This window comes from Alosa pseudoharengus, unplaced genomic scaffold, assembly GCF_046254945.1.
Source record: "Alosa pseudoharengus isolate Yale_2024_CS ecotype anadromous, Long Island Sound unplaced genomic scaffold, YU_APseudo_1.1 YU_APseudo_1.1_scf_1, whole genome shotgun sequence".
Lineage (NCBI taxonomy): Eukaryota > Metazoa > Chordata > Actinopteri > Clupeiformes > Clupeidae > Alosa > Alosa pseudoharengus.
Window position 1 is genome coordinate 5,549,028 of NW_027468564.1, and position 24,926 is coordinate 5,573,953.

Genomic DNA, 24,926 nt, shown 5'->3' on the forward strand with positions numbered 1-24,926 from the left:
TTATCACGGTTTATCATTATACCGGTAATCGTTACATCCCTAATTCCATGACTTTGCCCCAAAAATGATCAAATTCCCTGACTTTCCATGTCTGGAATAGACTTTCCAAAATTCCATGATATTCCAGAAATTCCATGACCCTTGGGAACCCTGTATTGAGATGATCAGTCAACTTGAATGCAAGGGTTTTAAACAAATATGTGCAGCATGCTAATGATGCTAAGCGGATTTAATAGTAATTTAGCTAGTTGTCTTCTATGCGTCCTTGCTTTCACGATTGTGAATGTTTTATTTGGATTATGTTGGCCGATTCGCAAGGGAGAGGGAGGGAGAGTGAGAGGAAGGGAGAATGAGAGGGGGTTTACTTCTATACTGTTTTGTAAAGTTGAACACATTTTTGCTGCTGATCTCCACCACTGTAGTCTGGCTCACTCAACATGTGTGTGTGTGTGTGTGAGTGTCTCTATGTGTGTGTTGTAGTCTGGCTCACTCAACATGAGTGTGTGTGTGTGTGTGTGTTGTAGTCTGGCTCACTCAACACAAGTGTGTGTGTGTGTGTGTGTGTGTGTGTGTGTGTGTGTGTGTGTGCACTCAGCAGGTCTGATCGACGTTGCTGTTCATGTAGGAATTTGCTTAACACACTGGCAACCAAATTTGCTTGTTTTCATGATGAGATGTCCTGTATAGAAAATCAAAAAAATGGTCGCACTCCAAAATAATTTCTTTTTGCTAATTTATTTTCACATTTAGGTCCTAAAGTAAGTGAGACACTTATCCTATTCTATTAGGAGAAAGCGCAAGGTAAATCTATAAAAGAAATATACTAAAAACAAAACCAACTAGATTTTTTTCTATCTTAATATAAGATGAATAACACTTGGCTAGTTGCAACACTTGGTTTGGTATGTGATAAGTAGTTTTTGCAGTGTGGCTTTTTTATATTTATTTTTTATCTATATTTACCATATTAGTGAATAATTAAATAAAGCTTTTCCACACTGGACACATTTATGAAGCTTCTCCAGCATGTACTAGCATATGGCGTTTAAGACTACATATTAGTGAAAAAGCTTTTCCACACTGGACACATGTATGAGGCTTCTCTCCAGTGTGAGTCAGCATATGAGTTTTAAGCGGAGAGAGGAGGACAAATGCTTTTCCACACTGGACACATTTATGAGGCCTCTCTCCAGTGTGTGTTAGTATATGGCATTTCAGAGCTGAAGAGTGAGCAAAGGCCTTGCCACACTGATCGCACATATGACGCTTCTCTCCAGTGTGTGTTAGCATATGGGAATTTAAATGTGCAATTTGTGCAAAACCTTTTCCACACTGGTCACATTGATGAGGCTTCTCTCCAGTGTGAAGAAGCATGTGGGATTTAAAAGTCGAAATGTGAGCGAACGCTTTGCAGCACTGAAGACATTCGTAGGGCCTTTCTCCCGTGTGTGTTAGCATGTGGGATTTGCTCCGTCACTAGCTCCTGCCTCTCCCACTTGCTATCCACCTGTGTATCTCCTCCTCCTCCTCCTCTCTCTCTCTCTCTCTCTCTCTCTCTCTCTCCATCACTAGCTCCTCCTCTCCCACTTGCTATCCACCTGTGTGTCTCCTCCTCCTCCTCTCTCTCTCTCTCGCTCCGTCCCGTACAACTGCCTCTACGCCTCAGAGTACCACAACGTGGGCGGTTTCTATGGCAACTGCAACGAGGCGGCCATGATGCTAGAGCCGGTGAGGGACGGCCCAATGGGCGTGGCCTTCGAGGTGAGCAGCATATACGTCCGTGGGATGCTGGGTAATGTAGGAGATTCACATGGATGTCTCGCAGAAGACCTTCACACAATCTCCGCATGGGAGGGAGGCCCTTGGACAGCACCATTGTTTCAGTCGTGACCCAAGCATGGCTGACTGGGGGTTGTGTGTTGTGTGTGTGTTGTGGGAGGAGGGGGCGGCGGCTATTGAACCTCAACAGCGGAAGGAAGAACAGCTCAGGCTGGGCTTCCACCCAACGCAGCGAGCCTGTCGCCCGAGCACACAGCCAGTGAGGCCTTCAGGCCTGAGCACTGGGGGATGCTGGGTAATGTAGGAGCACTGGGGGCGGAGCACACAGCCGTGTGGGATGCTGGGTAATGTAGGAGCGCTGGGGGCGGAGCACACAGCCGTGTGGGATGCTGGGTAATGTAGGAGTGCTAGGAGCGTTGGGGGCGGAGCACACAGCCGTGTGGGATGCTGGGTAATGTAGGAGCGCTGGGGGCGGAGCACACAGCCGTGTGGGATGCTGGCTAATGTAGGAGCGCTGGGGGCGGAGCACACAGCCGTGTGGGATGCTGGGTAATGTAGGAGCGCTGGGGGCGGAGCACACAGCCGTGTGGGATGAGGCCTGAGCGCTGGGGGCGCTATATATTATTTCTATGTATTTTATATCCCGTTAAGTTTAGATCTATGTGTGTTACACAGAAATGTCTACACACCCTCTATTACCTATATATTTTATATCCCGTTAAGTTTAGATCTATGTGTGTTACACAGAAATATTTTATATCCCGTTAAGTTTAGATCTATGTGTGTTACACAGAAATGTCTATACACCGTTTTGTATGACTGCTTTTGTCATGCCAATAAAGCACCTTGGAATTGAATTGAATTGAGAGAAAGAGAGAGAGAAAGAGAGAGAGAGAGAGAGAGAGAGAGAAAGAGAGAGAGAGAGCGGGCAGGAGGAGTGGGCATGCATCTCCAATCGCACCGCCTCTCATCCCTGAGGGGACAGTGTCTGGTGTTGGAGCCAGAGAGCAGATGGAGAAGGACATCCAGGACAACAAGTTCATCGAGGCGGGCCAGTTTAACGAGAACCTCTACGGGACCAGCGTCATGTCTGTCCGAACTGTGGCTGAAGGGGTTGAGTATTATTACAGGTACACTCCTCTCATATGTCAATTAGGCATATCAATCAATCTATCTATCTATCTATCTATCTATCATATACAGTATGTGTGTATGGAGCAGGAGCCTGTAAAGTCAGCTGGGTCGTTGTTTGGAAAATATCTAGTGTAGTATGAGTTTTAGAAAGAGAGAGAGAGAGAGTGTGTGTGTGTGTGTACAAATCTACACAAACACAGACAGTCACACACACCCACACCCATACACACACACACACACACACACACACACACACCTCTTCCCGGGTCCAGCGTGTCTTGCCCAGGTGCCGTTTGGCTCCCTTGGCCAGTGAGCCCCTCACACTCCAGAGGACATCAGGTCACACACACACACACACACATACACTCTGTGAGCTGTAGTGTACTGTACTGTTAATCACAGGGTGGAGGTTCTGTTTAAGGACCTATGAGAACTGTAGTCTTGACTGTACTGTTGGTTTAATCACAGGGTGGAGGTTCTGTTTAAGGACCTATGAGAACTGTAGTCTTGACTGTACTGTACTGTTAATCACAGGGTGGGGTTCTGTTTAAGGACTTATGAGAACTGTAGTCTTGACTGTACTGTTGGTTTAATCACAGGGTGGGGTTCTGTTTAAGGACTTATGAGAACTGTAGTCTTGACTGTACTGTTGGTTTAATCACAGGGTGGAGGTTCTGTTTAAGGACCTATGAGAACTGTAGTCTTGACTGTACTGTTGGTTTAATCATAGGGTGGAGGTTCTGTTTAAGGACCTATGAGAACTGTAGTCTCGACTGTACTGTTGGTTTAATCACAGGGTGGAGGTTCTGTTTAAGGACCTATGAGAACTGTAGTCTTGACTGTACTGTTGGTTTAATCAAAGCCTAAAAGAGCAGTAGGGACTTCATCAAATATCACATGGTCCACCTGCTAAACTGACACGCCCCTTTACATTCAGCTGTGTCTTTGGCATTAAAAGGCAACGGATCTTCAAACATCTCTGTTAAGACATCGCTCTTTAGACACAAAGTTAAAGTCATGGGAACATTATCTCTCTCTGTGTCATAAACAAACACTCAGGAGGCAATTACGTCCAGCCACAAGTCAAAGCAGCGCGGCTACCTCAGTGCTGGCCCGAAGCGGAGCGACACAGACCGAAGTGCCGCACAGCACAGGATAAAGGCCTGTGGTTTGTGGGGTTAAGAGGCGATCATTGCACAACGTGGCGGCCGCCTGTGATGTGAGCCGACTTTATGACCGTGCGTTAGTGGCGGCGGAGCCGCTGGCAGAACCTTTCACTATATTTAGCAGGTGCTGGCAGAACCTTTCACTATATTTAGCAGGTGCAGACAGAACCTTTCACTATATTTAGCAGGTGCAGACTCCTGTAGTTTTGAGATGCGTGTGGTTCTATATTTAGCAGGTGCAGACTCCTGTAGTTTTGAGATGCGTGTGGTTCTATATTTAGCAGGTGCAGACTCCTGTAGATTTGAGATGTGTGTGGTTCTATATTTAGCAGGTGCAGACTCCTGTAGATTTGAGATGTGTGTGGTTCTATATTTAGCAGGTGCAGACTCCTGTAGATTTGAGATGCGTGTGGTTCTATATTTAGCAGGTGCAGACTCCTGTAGATTTGAGATGCGTGTGAGAGAAGGGAGGCGTGGTGGTGGCGGTCCGTTGCCGGGAGACAGCCAGGAAGCTTTCTCTGCTGGAGTGCTGGCCGCTAACGCACAGCTCTGTGCCGCCGCTAGTCCCCCCCCGACACCTTCAACAGCTCTGTGCCGCCGCTAGTCCCCCCCCGACACCTTCAACAGCTCTGTGCCGCCGCTAGTCCCCCCCCGACACCTTCAACAGCTCTGTGCCGCCGCTAGTCCCCCCCCGACACCTTCAACAGCTCTGTGCCGCCGCTAGTCCCCCCCCGACACCTTCAACTGCTCTGTGCCGCCGCTAGTCCCCCCCCGACACCTTCAACAGCTCTGTGCCGTCGCTAGTCCCCCCCCCCCCCCCCCGACACCTTCAACAGCTCTGTGCCGTCGCTAGTCCCCCCCCCCCTGACACCTTCAACAGCTCTGTGCCGTCGCTAGTCCCCCCCCCCCCGACACCTTCAACAGCTCTGTGCCGCCGCTAGTCCCCCCCCGACACCTTCAACAGCTCTGTGCCGTCGCTAGTCCCCCCCCCCCCCCCCCGACACCTTCAACAGCTCTGTGCCGTCGCTAGTCCCCCCCCCCCCCCGACACCTTCAACAGCTCTGTGCCGCCGCTAGTCCCCCCCCGACACCTTCAACAGCTCTGTGCCGTCGCTAGTCCCCCCCCCCCGACACCTTCAACAGCTCTGTGCCGTCGCTAGTCCCCCCCCCCCCCCCCCGACACCTTCAACAGCTCTGTGCCGTCGCTAGTCCCCCCCCCCCCCCCCGACACCTTCAACAGCTCTGTGCCGTCGCTAGTCCCCCCCCCCCCCCCCCCCGACACCTTCAACAGCTCTGTGCCGTCGCTAGTCCCCCCCCCCCCCCCCCGACACCTTCAACAGCTCTGTGCCGCCGCTAGTCCCCCCCCCCCCCCCGACACCTTCAACAGCTCTGTGCCGCCGCTAGTCCCCCCCCCCCCCCCGACACCTTCAACAGCTCGGCCCTTCTTTTCTTTTCTTTTCACTGGCGCGCTCTCTTCATCTCTTCCTCCATCTCTCTCTCTCTCTCCCTCTCCCTCTTTCAAATTGTGCACAACCCTGGTGACCACACAGGTGCACAACACAGACGTCATCTGACCCCAACAATATGATTTCATTGTCAATAATACCAGAGATAAGCATCATGTATTGATTCAGTGTGGAAACGTTTTTTTAATCATTTCATATGATGTGATATGCAAACACAAACTGAAGAGAAGCCTCTTACATGTGACCAGTGTGGCAAGGTTTTCCCACAGATTTCATATCTTAATATCCATAAGCTGATTCACACTAGAGACCAGCCTCATGACTGGGAGCCCTTCACTCAAGTGGCAAGTCTTATAGTGTGACCACTCCGATTCTTATAGTGTGAACACTCCGATTCTTAGTGTGAACACTTTGTAAACCTAGGTAAACCTGCCAGCTAATGAAACAGAGGGGGGAATAAAAACATGCTACTCCATGTAAAATTGATAAGATTATTTACTAACATGCATTTTCATGTAACCCTGAATAAGTTGTAAGAAGGTTTGTTTCCCATGTGAAATAAATGTACAAGAGGGAAGAGGGTGTGGAAAAGGGATCTTATTTATGTTTGTTTATATCTGTGTAAATATGCAGGAAATGTACTTGTTTATGTCTCTGTATGTTTTATTTAATTACATCATATGTTTTCTGATTTATCCTCATTTGTGCATTATTTTGTTGAATAAATATATCTAGAGGTTTCATGGGCCTAATTCAATGAAGCCCCAGTGAAATGCTCTTGAAGGCTGTTCTGATGTTCTTCTATTAGTGGTAAACCTCCTAATAGAAGAGCTGTATGGCTTCATTCTCCTAAAAACAATGTCATAGGGCTCTTGTTGTACACAGTAAAATTCCAAGAGTTAAAATGACAGAGTAGACTGTTATTGACTCTAATAGAGTTACATTTACTACAGTTGGAGTAAAATGTACTCTAGCATATTAGTTAAAAAACAGAGTTAAAATCACAAGAGTTAATCATCCACCCCATTTTCTCATTTGGACGCCATTTTAGAAATTTTTTTGGGAGATGTCTGCCTAATTATTATTTGGATATTATTCATAAAAAATCGTGTTTTTCTTCTGGTTAATTCCAAAGTCATTCGGTAGCTTTAAGATTTTTTTCTGGACTAGGCTACTAAAAAATTACTTGCAAGTTTGTAGGCTAGCATGTGCTACAGTAAAATAGGCAAATACTGCTAAGCTATCACCCATAAACCAGGCTATAAACGGAGTCTCTGTTATCAAGCCTATTGCTGTTCACAAAGAATAGTCAAAGCGAACAAACATTATAATAATAATAATTATTATTATTGTATGTTTGTTACATGCAATTGTGTAAGGGCTCAGACAAATTACTAACTGGCGAAACGTGCCCTCTGGTATCTCACGTCAGAGACGAACGTTAGTAGCTTATCACCCACTTCCTTCCATTTGAGACTGCAGCGACGCGACGGAGCCTGATTAGAAGAATCTCTCTGTTGCAGTTGAAGGTGAGTAGATGTTCATCTAAAATACACTTACTAGAGATTTATTTCACATGTTCCGTAGTATGCCGCGAAAATGATAAATGATAAGTGGTGACGCGAAAGAGGAGTGTAAACTGAACGTAAATGTATGGTCAAGATATCGTTCTGAAATGTGTTGACCTTCAGGGGCTAACGTTAACGTTAAGTTAACTGCTAACGAAGGTTGAAAGTTAACATGAACGTTAACGTTACCTCTGTGTAACATGAGGTACATGTCAATTCGTGCTCCTGTATTGTACAATGCTATACGTTTTTTTATCATGTTAATATTTACTCAACCAAATATGATACCAGTATAATCGTCTTTAATGGTTAACATTGACTTGGTTAGCCTATCAGCCAACGTAGCTCTCATTGGCAGCTTAGCATAATGCAAATCAGATATCAAATAAAGGCTATGGTTAGCTTAATGAGGTAACAGTTACTGTTGTTAGCTACTTAACATTAACAGTCATTAATAGGGCAAATTAGCTTAAAGGTCATGCTCTACTAAAAAGCTTGTTTCACGTAAAGCAGGCATCCATAAGCATGAATTTGGCCTTCACAAGTTGGTTATTTCAAAACTAGCTGCATTAATTTACTATCAAGGACATGTGTTGATTGCTGAATGTGCATCATTGATAGCATAGAAGACACGTGTTCAGTGCAAAGTGCCAACAGGTGCACGTGCCACATTTACTAGTTTAGTCAGTGTCACTGAGAGTTGTTACCTGGTTTGTTTTAAGAAAGTGTTTTAAAAGTAGTGTTGATTTTGTCTGAATGTTTGATTTTATGTTTTTTCAGGATGTTGGTGAAAGTTAAATACCAGGCAGACCAGATACATTTAAAATGGTGGAAACTGATGCCACTCTAGAGGATTTCTTTAACCAAGGTACTGATTTATTCAATTGTTGCATTGTTTAAGTCTATTGTCAGGTTTTTTTTGTAATGTTCTGTTAATTTTTATTTTAGTGTTCATGAAATTTGATATTGAAGCCAAACACCAAGCTGGGCTAAAATGTATGATGAGTTTGGTACAGAAGATTGACAACTATGTGTCTGAAGATGTGGTGAAGGATCCAAATTGTGGTGTATTAAAGCTGAAGCCTGCAGAAGATGATGGTGAGTTGTATTATGGAATGTAGTTAAAACTTGGTACAAGTTTTGTGAATATATCAACAGCGGTTGCAACACATTGTTTTGATGGAATGCCACTCTGTGGGGTTTGTGGATGTTGATTATGTCCGTCTTTGAGCCTATTTAGTGTTTAAAAATCTCAGTCATCAAAGACTACATGACATACAGCCGTCACAGGTACTGGACATGACTATATTACTGATTTATTCTGTCCTCTGCTTTGTAGTAGATGCATTATGTGATTCAGATGACACCACTGCCTTGTCTCCAAATAAGCCCAAGGGAGATGATGGGGTAGAGCAAGTAAGTGGCATTTTTTCCCTAGTTAAATATTGGTAAAATCTTTATGCTGCCCATTAACACAAAGGTAACCTAAACTGAAACCCACACTGAGGTATTTTTTTTTTCTTCAAAAAAATTCCACACATCAGATCTGTGCAAAATGATCTTTTTATTCTAGATTTCGGTCATAGACCCTCTTCAGGAATCCTGAAAAAGGCCTATGACCAAAAGCTATATAAAAAGATAATTTTGCACAGATGCGAGTGTGTGGATTTGTCATGCTGTGCTTGACTTTTGACTTTAAATCCCAGTATCTCAACCACCAGATGAACAGTATTTTTTGTTTCTTTTAAATGATTGAACTTGAAATGAAACCATTTCATAAGTATTTCTGCATACAAATTGTAATGAATCTGTTTAAGATCAAATACATTGTTTACAGTGCACTGAATTTCACATTGATCTCCATTTCTCAAGGTCACCGAGAACTGTCGGTACAGGGAAAAAACAAAAAACAAAAAAACAATCGGATTCACTTAGCTCGAGATGCTGCAGCCACGAAGCTACTGCGCTACACTCTAGGGGCATGTTCCTGAGCCCCAATGTTCATGACCCCAGAGTGTAGCGCTGTAGCTGCACAGTCGCTTTAGCTGCTGACTGTAGCAACTCGAGCTATGTAAAACCGATTGTTTTCGTTTTACATACTCGGTGATCCAAGAAATGGAGATCTATTTGGAAAATCGCTGGATTTCCCCTTAATGCTGTAACTCACCCTACTTTATACTGTTTTATAGGAACATTTCTATGATCCAGCCAGCGGATCAGGGTACCTGGCCTGACGCATTAAAACAATTCAGAGGAAAGCCTCAGGAACCACAAAGTCCAGCACACAATGAACATAATGGAGGACCAGCTTCTGAAGATGTGCCCGAGCCAGTCCTGAATGAAGAACAGCTGAGAGAGGCGGTATCTCTAATGAAGCATTCTTCTGATGAAGAAGTTGTGCGGCTGAAGGTGAACGTTTGATTATCGTCAGAAAAAATGGTCCATGACCCTCAATCACCTCATATGCTTGCAACATTCTCTCGATTTGTGGATGTAATGGATCAGATTGAGCAAGACTGTTACTGTTTGGTGAGATTTCAGCGAAGCTTTTTGAGAGGTGGTCAACTATGTTCAAAGAGAAGACTATTAAACAGAGTAAAGGTCTTTCTTCCTCCAGCATCGAACTGCAAAAAAGGATCCAGGTAGCAGAATCACCACATGGGCTGTGTCCCGGTAGAACACTCAGGTTAAAGTATGGTGAGACTGGGTGTTTCAGGGACATTTTCTGGCTTTTAGAAAACATTTGGAAAGGTTACATGAGTATAGCGTTAATAATGTTCATGTTTTGGAAAATAACTGTAGTGAACACACAAGTAATGATTTGGCGGTAGATTTTGATACAGTGGTTCCTGTTATGCATTCTGCTGTACATGAGATACAGGTTGAGGAAACTATTCAGTTTTTTGAGTGATAAGCAAAGTGTTGAGGAAATGAATCATACTTTAAGTCATCTTAAATCTCTTCTAGGCCCCATCCATTGGATCATGCCTTAGGTATGAGCTACACCAGGCGCGTAACTGAAGCGATCTGTTCGCGACGCGTAAAATTCATTTTTTTCAAACGTACGCGCCGCTATCACATCTGGTGTAGCTACCTCCATTGATTATAGTGCCAGCTAATTGTTGCAGCAGACGCTATGCGAACGTAAAGCTTCAGTTACGCGCCTGGTGTAGCTTCACTGTTAGAATGTGTGGACTTAAACATGTCTGTGATGCTAGAATGTTTCAGTACAGACTGTAGAGTGAGTAAAATTGGTATGTAAGCTAATGTATCACTAACAACAACTTGATATTATGTTCTAGTGGCTTTGTTCCATTTGATGCCAAATGTGTTGTACTGTACATGCATTTACAAAAGGAAATATATTGTATATTGATACATTAACATAATATTTTGTAATAAATATTTTTTCAATAATTTGTCTATGTCCTTCAGATTTTGTAGAACTTGATAAAGGGTAAATAAAGACAAGCAAAATGGTGACTCTAGCAAGAGTAGCTGGGAATAAACTCTGAATAGAGATAAACTAAGATTACCCCATTAAGAGTTAAGATGACTCTGGAAAGAGTTGTTGGCTTATAGAGTAGATTTTTCTTTACTCCCTGTGGAGTTTATCTTGGTGATTTTCCAACTCTCTATAGAGTAAATTTAACTCTGAAAAATGTGCTCTAGGAGAAGAGTCAAATTTACTCTCTGTGGGGTGGGACCAATGGGTCTCTATGACAGAGTCAGAATCGACTCTATTAGAGTCGAAAACAACTCTGTCAATTTTACTGTGTAGGAGGTTTACCACTTTGAGTTAATTTGTCACTAAACCACATACTTGGAATACCCCCCTGTTAGTGATGTTTTTGTTAGTGATTTTGTTTTTGACTGTAAATAGACCTGCTTGTTCATTGGCCGCTGTGTGAAGTCCAATAGCTATAGCACCAGGAATTCAACATCTCCGGTGTTTATTTGAAATCTATTTATCTGTACATCTATCATAGACTGTATACAATTAGAATGTTGCCGCTGGACTATCAATCCACCCATGTTTCTGCAGTGAAACTCCATACCAAGAGGGGGCAGTAATGCTTAGTTGTGTGTTTGGTTTGCCAACCATGAGGAATTCCATTCACCAAGGTCAGAGAATGTCTAATAAGGGGAGAACCGCCACTCTCGGAACTGGTTGCAGTTCCTATTCTGGTTCCACGTGAGGGCGTTCACTAATAAGTGCAGAATGAATTGAGGTCTACAGAGCTGTACCCCTCATAATCCACTTTTCTTGGGATATAATTTTTTTGCCCAGAAATTTGAATGTTGCATTCGAAAGAGGGGGCAGAGAAAATACACACCGCTGAGTATTATATTTTTTTAATTACTTATTTGTTCTAAAAAAAAGCCTTTCAAATGCGTCAATGACGTCATTCATTAGCAGAAAGCTAATGACAGACGTCGCAGAGTCCAGCGGTACTTACAGTTCATTGTAAAACTGAAACGGACATTGAGACGGACGTCACAGAGTCCAGCGGTACTTACAGTGAAATGAAAGAAGAGAATGAAAAAGAGTTTGATCATGAACTTGGAACTGAGTCCAGAAAAAAAGATGTTTTATATTTTAGGCTCTTCAAAGCAGCCAAACTAACTTTTGCTGTATTGACAGCATTTCAGACTCTTGGCATTTTCTCATCCACCTTAAACACACTATATAAACTAGATGTACCGCAGAGCGGTACAAAATATGATCGCCGCCCAGTCCTCCTGCACAGTTTCTCCACAAAAATAAACCACACATGTCAATTTGTCTCCATCCCCTACTCTTGCAGCTTCTGTGTATGTACATTAATGTGTGTGTTTGCTTTTGTGTAAGATGTGTGCTTCTCTGTGTGTGTTTTCGCTTGTGAGTGTGTGTGTGTGTGGGGGGGGGGGGGTAATGGGTGTGTGTGTGTGTGTGCGTGTGTCTGCTTGCCTGCATGTGTGTGTGTGTTTTATGTGTCTGTGTGTGTGTTCGCTTGTAAATGGGTGTATGGGGGTAATAGCATGTGTGTGTGTGTTTAAGTGTGTGTGTGCCTACATGTGTGTTTTTATGTGTGTGTGTGCATGTTTGTGTGTCAGTGTTTTTGTGTGTGTGCGAGCGTGTGTGTCTGCTTGCCTGCATGTGAGTGTGTTTTATGCATCTGTGTGTGTGTGTGTGTTTATGTGTGTGTGTGCCTGCTTTCCTACATGTGCGTGTTTTTATGTGTGTGTGCGTGTTTGTGTTAAATATATTGTTAAATATATTGTAGCCATCCATTCAAATGAGCTGGATGCAGCAGCATAACAGCCTATGTGAATATTTGTTTTCCCTTCATTTTTCTGTGTGGGGGTTGCGCGGCAGATCTGGGCCTCTGTCATCCTGACCACAGACCACGCCTAGCCTAACTGACGCTTACTCCCATATTGAAAGTGAAAGGTTGTAAAATATCGCGTGTAGCGGACAGGCTTTGGTTGTAGACTGTAGACGTCTTAGAAACTTGATATTTTACTAGCCTACAGGAACCTGTTTCGTGGTGAGTAGACCTACAATACTGTTTGTTTGTCCTGCTTCGTTAAATCGTTAAGAGGGCTGTAGCTTCTGGATCTAACTTACACTTTGCTTAGTTGTTCAGTAGCCTAATACTGTAGGAATGAAAGAGGTGAAAGAAGTGAATGGTGGAAATGAAATGGAACAGTGTTATCAAGTGCTTCATATGTTACAAATCAGAGTAATTTGTTTCACGTTTTTTGTTGGAAACTTTTGCATTTGTCCCGGTGGACATCGAGAGATTATCTATATCCCGTAGCCTGTCTGTGGTCTGTGGGCAACTTGACATGTTTCGGGAGGTGTATCGGTTCACTTTTGTGCACCATTGGTTCACCAATGCTAGGGGGTCCGGGGGCAATTGATGAATTGAGACTTAAAATATATGACATTGATTTTAGCAATACAGCCTACCTAGACCTACCCAGGAGAATGGCCCTTGTAAGTGGCTTTGGATAAAAGTGTCTGCTAAATGAATGAATGTAAATGTGGTGAGGATTATATATACTGTACTCTGTACAGACAACAGCTTTTAACACACACACACACACACACACACACACAAATAGGAAGGCTATGTTCTGACTGCTTTAATTTTGTGCATACTGTCACGTAGTCTGTGCATGTCACGTAGCTATGACAGCTATGTACCCTCGTCTCAAGGGCTTTCAGCTTTGGTTATGTCATGCTGAGGTGAGTTTAACAGGTGTCACTTTTCAACAACAACAACAAAAAGTGATTAGCCCACCTATCATCCTGCAGATGGACTAAACCAGTCAGTCAATCAAAAAAATCAAATTCATTCCAGACTTTTCTAGGGCCCTCCTTCCTCTTGGGGCCCTAGTGATCAGTCCCACTGTTCCCTTCATTCTGACACCCCTGACTAGCTGAAGCTGTAGATTGTATCCATAGTCTAATCCTATTTAAAATTATTTTCTAATTTAAGGTTTGTAAAACGTGTGAATGGCGTAATCAGCCCCACTTTTTGAGGACCCTCTTCCCCCTTAATCCAAAATTATTACAGACTTATCAGACAGATTTGTACTTTTGTATCTTTCTCTCTCTCTCTCTCTCTCTCTCTCTCTCTCTATATATATATATATATATATATATGTATATATGTGTGTGTGTGTGTGTTGAAAAATGATACATAGTTTTTTTGTATAACTGTGATATTGATGATATAGTTTATATTTGTGGGCATATGGTAGGCTAGAGTATGTGATAGTGTCTGCAACATTTCTTTCTATTTTTTCACTAAGAGAAAAACTACATGCTTGTGCAAATGGCTGTGGTTTTCCTGTGAACCTGAAAGATGTAGCCTACGTGACAAATGACATGTGGCCTATGTGACAAATGAACCTTTTCCAGGGGTACCAGTAGATGTGGAGGGTGCTGTATATCATGATATTCTTTCTGCATTGTAAGAATTTCAACTATATTGTATAACTGTGATATTGATGGTATAGTTGGTGATGTTTTGGGCATTTGGTAGGCTAGAGTATGTGAGGGCATCTCCAACATCCTTTATTTGTTTTTTCGACTCAGAGAAAAGCAAAGTGTTAAAGCAAATGTCTGTGGCTTTCCTGTGAACCTGAAAGATGTAGCCTACGTGACAAATGAGATGTAGCCTATGTAACAAATGAGATGTAGCCTATGTGACAAAATAACTTTGAAGAGAATTGTAGCTGATGATTTACCTAGCAACATGTGATGCAGTTGAACTGATTAGCTGTGTCTCATTGGAGAGTAACAGCTCCATTCTTATGCATCCAGACCTTAATAGTGATCCAACCCATACTGATCCACAGTGAGTGGACATTGCATCATTGATGAAGCCAGATTATTGTCTCTGTCCCAGGCCCTGCCCCATTGTAACAGACGTTATCACTTATGAACCATTGGCTACAACATTAATTAAAGGCAATATTTAAAGAAGTATTCTTGAAGTATGATTAGGTCAGCATGCAGTAGGAATAAGTGACAAATGCCACAAAGATTTCATAATAACAATGGTAATAAATAATAATACCATTTATTTGCTTCTTTTCACCTTTGTAGTTAGAACCGTGGTTCTCAGATTTGGTGTTTCTAGGAAGGGTAGTTCAAACTCTCAATGCCAAATATTTGCGGAAAGTTTGGTGGTTGGAACTGCTGACCCTAAGCAGTCGCACTTGTCAATGTCAAAGGATAGGACAGGAGCCTAACCAAAAATCACAAAGTGGTTGTTTTTCTTGTGACAATTGGTGTTGTTGTTTTTCTTGTGACTCAATAATTGGTGCTGTTGTTTTTCTTGTGACTCAATAATTGGTGCTGTTGTTTTTCTTGTGACTCAATAATTGGTGTTCATTAGACTGGCTCCCCTGCTGGGCTCAATCTTGCTAATCATGTTAACTTGAGTGTTGGCTTGCGTTTTGATAGGCTGGTATTCACAGACACTGGAATATACAGTAGCACACTGATCAATGGTACAGTGGTTAAAGCTGGTGCCTTTATATTAAAGTGTAACACCGGCAAATATTGACCCCAGGGTCTTTTTCTACATTAAAACACATCAAATAAGCCGTGGAGACAGTATTTTCCATTGATCAACTACTACAAAGCTGGCCCCGTATACACTTTAGCCCCAAATCGCAAACAGCGGATTAGCTAAGGGCGGTGAGCCAAACGCTTCCCAAATAGCATTTTTTTACCAGAAATATTTTTCAAAACAGCACCTCGTCAAACCTAATCAGTAGCTTGCTCACAGTCCCTACACATAAAACGAAGCACCAACAACTTAGTTAGCGAACCCGTAATTTATTACAGAAGACTGTTAAGAAGACTTACTAACTTTCCTTCGAGAGGAATTTGGCTCACCGCCCTTAGCTAACCAGTGTATAAGATTTGTGCTTTATAAATGAGCCCTGATTGACCTTGCCTGGAACACAGCATCCATCGTCTTGGACCTGTGGTTTGGATTTGTTTGCCTCTGTATTGCTGCCATCCCATGTTTGGACTTGGACTGAGGAGTTTTTAATTAACTTTTTCAGGTTAATTGTGTCAAATTCCCCCTCCCACCTACCACCCCACACCCACTAATTCCCACCTAATTCCCCACACCTACCCCATCTACACCTACACCGCGTACTGTGTCTTTAAGGAAACAACCTCAACACTGAAGGATGGGCTCTAGTGCTGTGTGACGTTATCTCAGCTGTAAAACCTTTTATAACAGCTTCTTGCAGGAACACAAAGTTCACTCTGAAACAGGTAACAGCCAGCACAGGTGGAACACTGTATATCTTAGGTGGTTAAAAGATCTCAAGGTGAGTGCCTTTAAATATTTGAAATATGGTAGTCAGAGATACACATAATGTTTTTAGCTCCTTGCTTTACATAAGGGTTGAATGTTGTCCTTGTGCCGATTTCCTGCGTATCCAATGTCATGTGACCCCATACCCAACAGGGAGGCTTCACCGGGCCGTAACTGAAGTGTTCTGTTCGCAGAGCGTCTGATGCAACAATTAGCTTCCACTGTAATAAGTGGAACTGGCTACACCTGACGTAGCGGTGCATTCCTTTGACAAATATCAGACCAGTCTTCTAAAACTATTTTTACCAACAGATCTCTCCAATTGTGGAACCGGTGTAGTCTGGGCCTAAGACTCGAAACAAGTCGTATGAAATCTAACAGATTGACATTTTTGATGGTAAACCAAGCAGGACATCTCAGAAATAGAACAGGGGTTGAGATTTTTCTTATCGTAGTATAGTATTCCTTATGGTGAAGCCTGTTCTCATAACTAAATCATAGCCCAGGCTTCCAACTCAGTGGTTAGAAGCGTTCTTAAGGTTAGGGCTGTGAGGATTTACACGGGCAACTAGCATGCTAGCTCAGTCTGCCTCCATTACACTGAGGTGTGTTGGAGTTAGCACTAGAGGATCATGATAAGAGTTCGGTAGGATATTGTGCTGGTAGACAACAGCATAATCAAGTCTGTAAATCAGTTACTAAGCAACACTGGAACATTGGGCTCCATTTCAAAGCCATCAACAACAGGGTCTGGTGTCAGATTCCTACTCATATGTATGTAGTTCTCAAATCATACAGGGGTCTTTCTAAAAGATAGTCTGACATTGCACTAATACGTATGATTCTGGTGACTTGACTAAATAGCATCAACTTAATGTTGTGCTATACTTAATGTCCAGTGTTTTATGTGTATAGAGGGTTTGAAACATGAATTAATTTTCAGCGTGTTATTGATTCAGTAATAGACTTGAGCATGTTACACTTCAGGCTTAATGTTTCCTTGCTGATTTCCAGTAAGTTCCATTTAGTGCCTTTTACAGCTCTTGGACTTGAGCCATATTTGATCCAGCAGTTAGCTGAAGCACTACAGACAGAAAAAAAGACTTTTGCATTATTGGTTTTAAAAACTTGACAGATTTGGCAAGAATTAACCATCTGTATAATGTAATTGAAAAGCTATCCACAAGGTCAGGCTGTGGAAATATTTCTAATCCCCTTTACGTCAGACAAGACAACAACTTCAGCCCTTTAAGACAGAGTTAACACAGAAAGCCCTTGACTTATGAGTGTGAACAGCTTGTAAGACTTTGGACTGTCAGCATAAAGTCTGTTTCAGCTGTAGCTCAGCTCTTGACTGACACATGAAACAACCAATAATAATAATAATAATAATAATAATAATAATAATAATAATAATAATAATAATAATACATTTTATTTAAAGGCGCCTTTCTTGGCACTCAAGGACACCGTACATACAAATATAAAATATAAAAAAAAAAAAACCAAGCAAGAAAAGACAAAAACAGAAAAAAAAAAATATCATATGGAATAAGCAGTTTTAAAAAGATGTGTTTTGAGTTGTGATTTGAAATGGGGGAAGGAATCAATGTTTCTGAGTTGGGGTGGTAGTGAATTCCAGAGACGGGGAGCAGAGCGGCTGAATGCTCTGCTCCCCATGGTGGTAAGATGGGCGGTGGGGACAGACAGGTGTATGGAGGAAGAGGATCTTAGAGAGCGGGAACATGGAGGAGATCAGACAAATATGGAGGGGTGAGGTTATGAATGGCCTTGAAAGTAAACAGGAGGACTTTAAATTGGATGCGGAACTGAACCGGGAGCCAGTGGAGCTGATGGAGGACGGGAGTGATGTGGTGAATGGAGGGGGTCCGAGTTATGATGCGGGCAGCTGAATTCTGGACTAGTTGAAGTTTATGGAGGGATTTAGTTTACCTGCTTATATTTTATTTTGCATTATTGTGACAGTGACACTGAAATTATACAAATAGGGAAATCAGAAGTTCTATGGCTTCTGCTCCTGCTAATTTCACTGTAGAATGTCTTGAGTTGCCAATCTGCTATAAGAGCGTCTGTTAAATTTGACACTTGGTACAGGAGGAGTTTATAGTCCGGGGGCCACACCGACCCCCGTCCCTCTTGGGGATTTCTGGAGACTATTTTGTTCTGAAAGCTCATCTTATTAGGCATTCCAATTCACCTGTTTGCCTTTTGTTCTGAAAGCTCATCTTATTAGGCATTGCAATTCACCTGTTTGCCTTTTGTTCTGAAAGCTCATCTTATTAGGCATTGCAATTCACCTGTTTGCCTTTTGTTCTGAAAGCTCATCTTATTAGGCATTGCTATTCACCTGTTTGCCTTTTGGCAGCTTTTTAATGCTGTGATATATCAGCCTCTAAATGCCCATATTATACGGTTTTCCAATTAAAAAGAGGACTTGGTCAGCCACACAATGAACCATGGCACATATGTCCTTCCTCACTGCTTTTCACCTGATGCCTGGGCTATATACAGTGATGGTCAAAGTGTTGGCACCCATGCTAAAGTTGACTAAAAAGAGGAATATAAAATCATCGTTTGAAAATTGATTCTTAATGCCTCACGTAAAAAATGAGGAAATAGCCAACCTTTAAGGACATCAATTTTCTTTGTGAATGAATAATGTATCATAAATAAATAAATGTTCTTCCTTAAAATACAGGGGTTATAAGTATTGACACCCGTTAAATTTTTTAATTCCCATAGATGGCAGATTTTTATTTTTAAAGGCCAGTTATTTCATGGATTCAGGATATTATGCCTCCTGATAAAGTTCCCTTGGTCTTTGGAATTAAAATAACCCCACATAATCACATACCATTCATGGTGTTATTTCAGTTAGCCTATTAGCTGGTTTGATGCTCATTGAGATCAATGCAAATCAAACCAGCTAATAGGCTGAACTGAAATAACACCATGGAAATCTCTAGGTATGGTGAAGGGTATGTGATGATGTGGGGCTATTTTAATTCCACATACAAGTATACGTATATATACTCTTTTGATCCTGTGAGGGAAATTTGGTCTCTGCATTTATCCCAGTCCGTGAATTAGTAAAACACACTCAGCACACAGTGAGGTGAAGCACACACTAACCCAGACGCAGTAAGCTGCCTGCTACAGCGGCGCTCGGGGAGCAGTGAGGGGTTATTAGGTGCCTTGCTCAAGGGCACTTCAGCCGTTCCTGCTGGTCGGGGTTTGAACCGTCAACCCTCCGGTTACAAGACCGAAGCGCTAACCAGTAGGCCACTTGGCTGCCCCAAGGCAACAGCTTTCAATGAAGACGGGTTCTCCCATGTCCCACTTGGGTGTAATGGATGCCCATGTTGTAATTCAGATTTTTTTGTACGAATTGCAGTTTTATGCTCACCAAGACTGTCTTTAAATCTCCCCAAATAACAGTGTCCACACACACACACACACACGCACACACACACCAAGTCTGTCTTTAAATCTCCTCTCTGTTCCCCCCATAACAGTGTCCACAGGGGCATTCAAGGTGGTATACCACAAAGGTGGTGTTGCAGTTAACAAATTTGTTTATTTAGTAAATGCTCTGAGAAAACACATCCACAAAGGTGTCCGTCTAGTGGATGCTTTCACAATGACAGCAATGTCCACACAGGAAGTTACCCTTAGGTTTGTGGAGCCAATACGTGTAATATTCGGCATTATAGAGTTGATATTCGGCTTCCTGTATGTATTGGTCTCTACCCCAAATGACCACAGCCCCACCTTTGTCGGCTCTCTTAATGATTAGATCCGGCTCTGCCATTATACACACGTTTGCAACAATCGCTAGCGTTTCGTTAGCCTGCCTCTGTGCTGTATGCAGGATGTGAACTGATCCTGCTTCGGTCGGCGGGTACGATACACTGAACTTGCAAGCGGGATATTCTTCCTACAGGCAGTAGGGGCGGGCGAGAGAGTCTTCATTCGCCCTGTAATGAGTCATTTAACCATATACCGTCTCTACCCCAAATGACCACAGGCCCACCTTTGTTGACTCTCTTAATGATTAGATCCTCATTGTTGGCGAGCCAGCGTAGGGCAGTACTCTCTATATTTAGACAAATTACGCTTCAGAAAAAGGAGTCTACTCTAGTGAACGCTATCAAGCTTGCATTATTGTTAACTGGACAAAATGTGGATTTCGGACTAAACTTCTTCATAGAAGCATCAGGGGTCTCAGATTTTTGGTTTAAAGGAACCGTATGTAGGATTTTGGCCAAAACTGGTACTACAATCACTTTCAAAATACTGTAGAGCGGTGTACACCGCAGATGTGGTAACTAGAGCAGAGCTGGCAACGCAGATGCCGAAACACTACTGACTTTGTGATTACTAGATAGGTGGAGGGTGGCGGATCAGGCTAAAACACAAATATGTAAACATCAACATCAGTTGAGGGCTGCAACTTCACTTTTTTAAATGACGATATCCTGGCCGGACTACTGTTGTCAGTGATATAAGTATTTGAAATTAGCATGATTTCCTAATGTCTAGTGACAAATCAGGGCCATTTTATGATTAACTGAATTACATTTCTTACATACGGTTCCTTTAAGTGATATCACTTCTTCAAATGTTGGCTCCTATAAGAATCTGAATAAGTCAACCCTAGTCTGAAAAGAATTAGCATGGTTTGTTGGCACAAAACCTAAGCCTCTAGACAGCAAGGAAATTTGTTGTTGTGGGGGAGGAGTGCCTGATGCCTGATGCCTGTTAATCACGAGTCCGGTCCTGTCTGGGGGTCCGTTTGGCCACTGGCTGACTCCTGCAGGTGGGGGCCTGGTATTTTCCTTCCACTTTTTCCGCCTGAGTGGGCCCCTTGATTCCTGGGTTGAGGGGAGTCTAAAAAATGTCTAGTCTCGTTTGAACCATCATTGGCATATTCGTCTTATTCATTTGAATTCATATTTGTGTTCTGACTGTTTCCACCTAGTGAGACACACACTCTGAGATGTATATTCGTCTTATTCATGTGAATTCATATTTGTGTTATGACTGTTTCCACCTAGTGAGACTCTGAGATGAGTGAAGAGGCCGAGGGGGCTGCAGGTCACAGGAGACCAGAGTCTGCACTACACAGCTGTGTAACCATGGAGACTGACGATGATACTGTTAGCATGAACAAAGCATCACCACGGACCAGTGCAGGGTGGGTACAGAATGCATAAACACACACACACAGAACACACACACACAAGCGTGTACATCTGTTTCTGGTATACAACGGTTGTGTGTGTGTGAGTGTGTTTCTGTAACACCATGTCCTAACAGGATCCAATATTATCTGTCTACACTGAATCCGTTAAATATGCCCTTCTATTGCATCATATTTCTCATTTCAAATAGCAGCGCAAAGCGAGCGACAGAAAGAAAAAGACACCGGGCGTCCGACAAAAGTTCTCAAAACGTTGCGCTGCTCGCATCACTTCTCATTTAGACTTGAGCAGCTGGCACGTTCGTGATGACTAGTTTAATAAGTCCCCCACACAAGTGGTTTCATTTCAAAGATTCTACCGCGCTGCTATTCCACCAATCGAGATGGCCTACCAGAAATATGGGCATTCTAGAACATCTCTGCGGTCTGAGCTGAGCGCTTGCTTTGACTGGCTTGAGCCTGTGCGTGAAGGGTGCGCAACTATACGTTTGGTCAGTGTTTTCTTTCTTTCTTTTATTCCAATTTCGGGTCTGTCAGTCACAGTGAAAACCGGGGACTGTCCCCGGAAACTGGGGACGTCTGGTCACCCTACATTAACTGTGAACACATTTAATCATTGATGTTCATTTTGAGGTGTTATGTGTCTTTGTGATTGCAGACCACAGACACACAGACCTCCATCTCCAGTGCCCAGCTGTGTGTCCATGAAGAGTGATAAGTCCATGCCTGAACCTCCTGTATTCAGCAGTGGACATGTCCCATCAGGACTAAAGTGAGTTTAGACAGATATGAGGTCATGCAAGGAGATACTCACTCTCTCCCATTGACTCCCATTCATCCCAAAAGCAATATTTCCTAAATGTGCTTAAACTAACACCGGTGAATTTTTAAAGCAACCATTTCACTTTGATAATAAACTAGATTCTTGTACAGCAAGAATAACAGAAATCCACTGTAGCAATGTTGAGAAATTCTATAAAATTTGCTATGTCTTAAGACTTGAATTTTCACATTCGAAAAACATACCTTAATGATACACTACAATTTATAAAGGAACGACATTTAAAAAAAAACACACATTCGACTGGATGGATCAGACGACTAATTAGTAAGAAAAAACAAGATTTCTACCATAATTTCCTGTTAAATGAAATATTTCATTGCGCTGCACGGCCACCAGATGAAGCCATTTCACTGCTTGATTTTACATCCCAAAAAAGGCCTGACGTGTAGTGTCATGTCGCCATCTGGTGGCCATGAAATATTAATGTGTAGACGTATTGTCTGTGAAACGTGTGTGAATCCTTACTAATTATTTGTCTAAAATTTCTCAACATTGCTACAGCGGATTTCTGTTATTCTTGCTGTATATATATATATTGTACAAGAATATTGTTTATTATCAAAGTGAAATGGTTGCTTTAGGAAATATCGCTTTTGGGATCATAATCTGCGACTAGTGGTGACCAAAGAATATTTTGTCGGATAGCATGACAGCGGTCCCAGCACAGCTATGTTACCCCACTGCATAACGATAAAGCTTGGGATGCCCATGCCATGAAATCAATTAAATACAGTTGCTCCACCTCTATGGAACAGACCATATGAACATGCATACAAACAGGTGGTGCTGTAGCAGCAGAGACCATTCACTAAACGCAGGTAATGTGACGTGTGTGTGTGTGTGTGTGTGTGTGTGTGTGTGTGTGTGTGTGTGTGTGTGTGAGGAGATGTGACATTAACTTTGAACACATTGAGTAATTTGTGTTGAGTTCATATCTTGTGTCTCTTTTTGTTTGCAGACCACAGACACACAGACCTCCATCTCCACTGCCCAGCTGTGTGTCCATGAAGAGTGACCGGTCCATGCCTGAACCTCTTAAATTCAGCAGTGAACATGTCCCATCAGAACTAAAGTGAGTTTAGACAGATATGAGGTCATGTAAGAAGATACGCACACACACAGAAAACATGTAGAACTGTATGAACTGTAATGAATGACATCGGCAATAGCCTACGTACAAATTCATCATTCACTAAATGGACACAGAGAGGCCTCCACTCTCCAAGTCTTGCAAAAAAAATAGCCGGGCTACTATATAATACTTTGAAATTCCCTTTGAGTTGGATCTGCTCCACCTTTCCACCAAGTTTTGCGGAAATTGTACCCGTGGGTTTTGTGATATTGTTGACAGACCGCACCGCAGTATATGGAAGCTGTTGAAAGCCAGCGCATGCCACTAACGTTCATAAAAATAATATTTATGGAATTAAAATAGACAGATACCTCTGATTTAGTATGGCTGATTATTGTTTAACTGCTATGATATGTGCACCAGCCAGAGGAGGGAAATTAAATTGTGTGTGTGTGTGTGTGTGTAAGAGAGAGTATATTAACTTCCAACACATTGAGTAATTTGTGTTGAGTTCATATCTTGTGTCTCTTTTTGTTTGCAGACCACAGACACACAGACCTCCATCTCCAGTGCCCAGCTGTGTGTCCATGAAGAGTGATAAGTCCATGCCTGAACCTCTTAAATTCAGCAGTGGACATGTCCCATCAGAACTAAAGTGAGTTTAGACAGATATGAGGTCATGCAAGGAAAGATAAGCACACGCACAGAAAACATGTAGAACTGTATGGCCCTATCATGTAATTGACATAAATTGCTTTGGACGAAAGTGTCTGGGAATTAGGGGTGCATTCTGCTTTTTGACAGTGTGAACACTTTGAATCTACACAGTTGTCTATTCTATGATTAAAGGGATGTGTTGTCTGTGAGTGTGAGTGGATGCTAGCCTAGGCTGATGCAATCGCGTCAAGACAAATCTGATTGGCCAATACACATTGAAAATAAATGAACATTTTATTAAATTATTAAAATGATCCCTTTCTTCATCCCACACCCCAAACATGTCATACAAAATGTTGTGGAACAGAAACAACAACCAGATATTTTCATAAGCTATCATTTTATTGTTATTGCAGTTTTAAAGCTTCGCCACCAGGGGGTGCTACAGCACTTCCCGCGCCACTGAATAAAGGCAACACACTCTACAGGGAAAATTCCTTCAAAAAGAAAGAAAAAAAAAAACACACAGTACATTTCCCCCTATTTCGACAGATTTTTCTCTGGCAATTTTAGCCCTGGCCACATCCTCATTGTTTTGTTCTGGAGAGAGAGAGGGAGACACATTTAATTTGATTGTCTCATTCCATGTCTCTGTAGTGAGCTCAGTACTGATCTGACTCCGGATCAGTCCAGGTGTGGAGTGTGTGAGCAGGTACTGAGGGACCCAGTCACCACCACCTGTGGACACAGTTTCTGCAGGCAGTGCATCAGCAGCTACTGGGAGCAGCCTGGACTACCAGGAGACCAAGCCTGTCCCCAGTGTGCAAAGACATGCAGAACCCAACCTCCTCTACAGCCTCCTCTGGATGAACACAAAGATATGAGCACACAGGGTGAACACACAGGCCTGATCAACAGCAGAAGACACCTGCACACTGAACATACACCAGGCAGACAGAGGGAACTGGGTGAGTAGACATTTGGGCTTTTTAGACATTTTATTGATTGTGGGCCATATCTTGACAGTCTACAACGCATGGTCACTGGCAAAAAGCTGATTTAAATTTAGTAGGATGTCCAGTCCACATTGGAAGTGTTTTCGTTATCAAACGTCGGGCAGATGGCGCAACAAGGCTTTCCTAGGTTTCTTTAACAGTTATGGGTGTGTTTTGGGTGTAAC

The 24,926-nt window shown here is 42.6% G+C and overlaps 2 protein-coding genes across 3 annotated transcripts in view; both read left to right on the forward strand.

Annotated features, from left to right (window-relative positions):
• Positions 1–24,926, forward strand: part of LOC143136124 (stonustoxin subunit beta-like) — a 93,407-nt gene that overhangs the window by 28,602 nt on the left and 39,879 nt on the right. The window lies entirely within an intron of this gene.
• The window catches only part of LOC143135543 (NACHT, LRR and PYD domains-containing protein 3-like), a 136,743-nt gene continuing 124,373 nt past the window's right edge, over positions 12,557–24,926 (forward strand). Inside the window, exons 1-6 of one of the 2 annotated variants that reach the window (XM_076296135.1) lie at positions 12,557–12,643; positions 21,028–21,167; positions 21,832–21,945; positions 22,976–23,089; positions 23,631–23,744; positions 24,404–24,714. In XM_076296135.1, the coding sequence (XP_076152250.1) occupies positions 21,040–21,167; positions 21,832–21,945; positions 22,976–23,089; positions 23,631–23,744; positions 24,404–24,714 (781 nt within the window). In that variant the 5' untranslated portion in view covers positions 12,557–12,643; positions 21,028–21,039. Of the gene's footprint in view, positions 12,644–15,829; positions 15,963–21,027; positions 21,168–21,831; positions 21,946–22,975; positions 23,090–23,630; positions 23,745–24,403; positions 24,715–24,926 lie in introns of those variants that run through there. The other variant, XM_076296134.1, reaches the window with a different exon arrangement.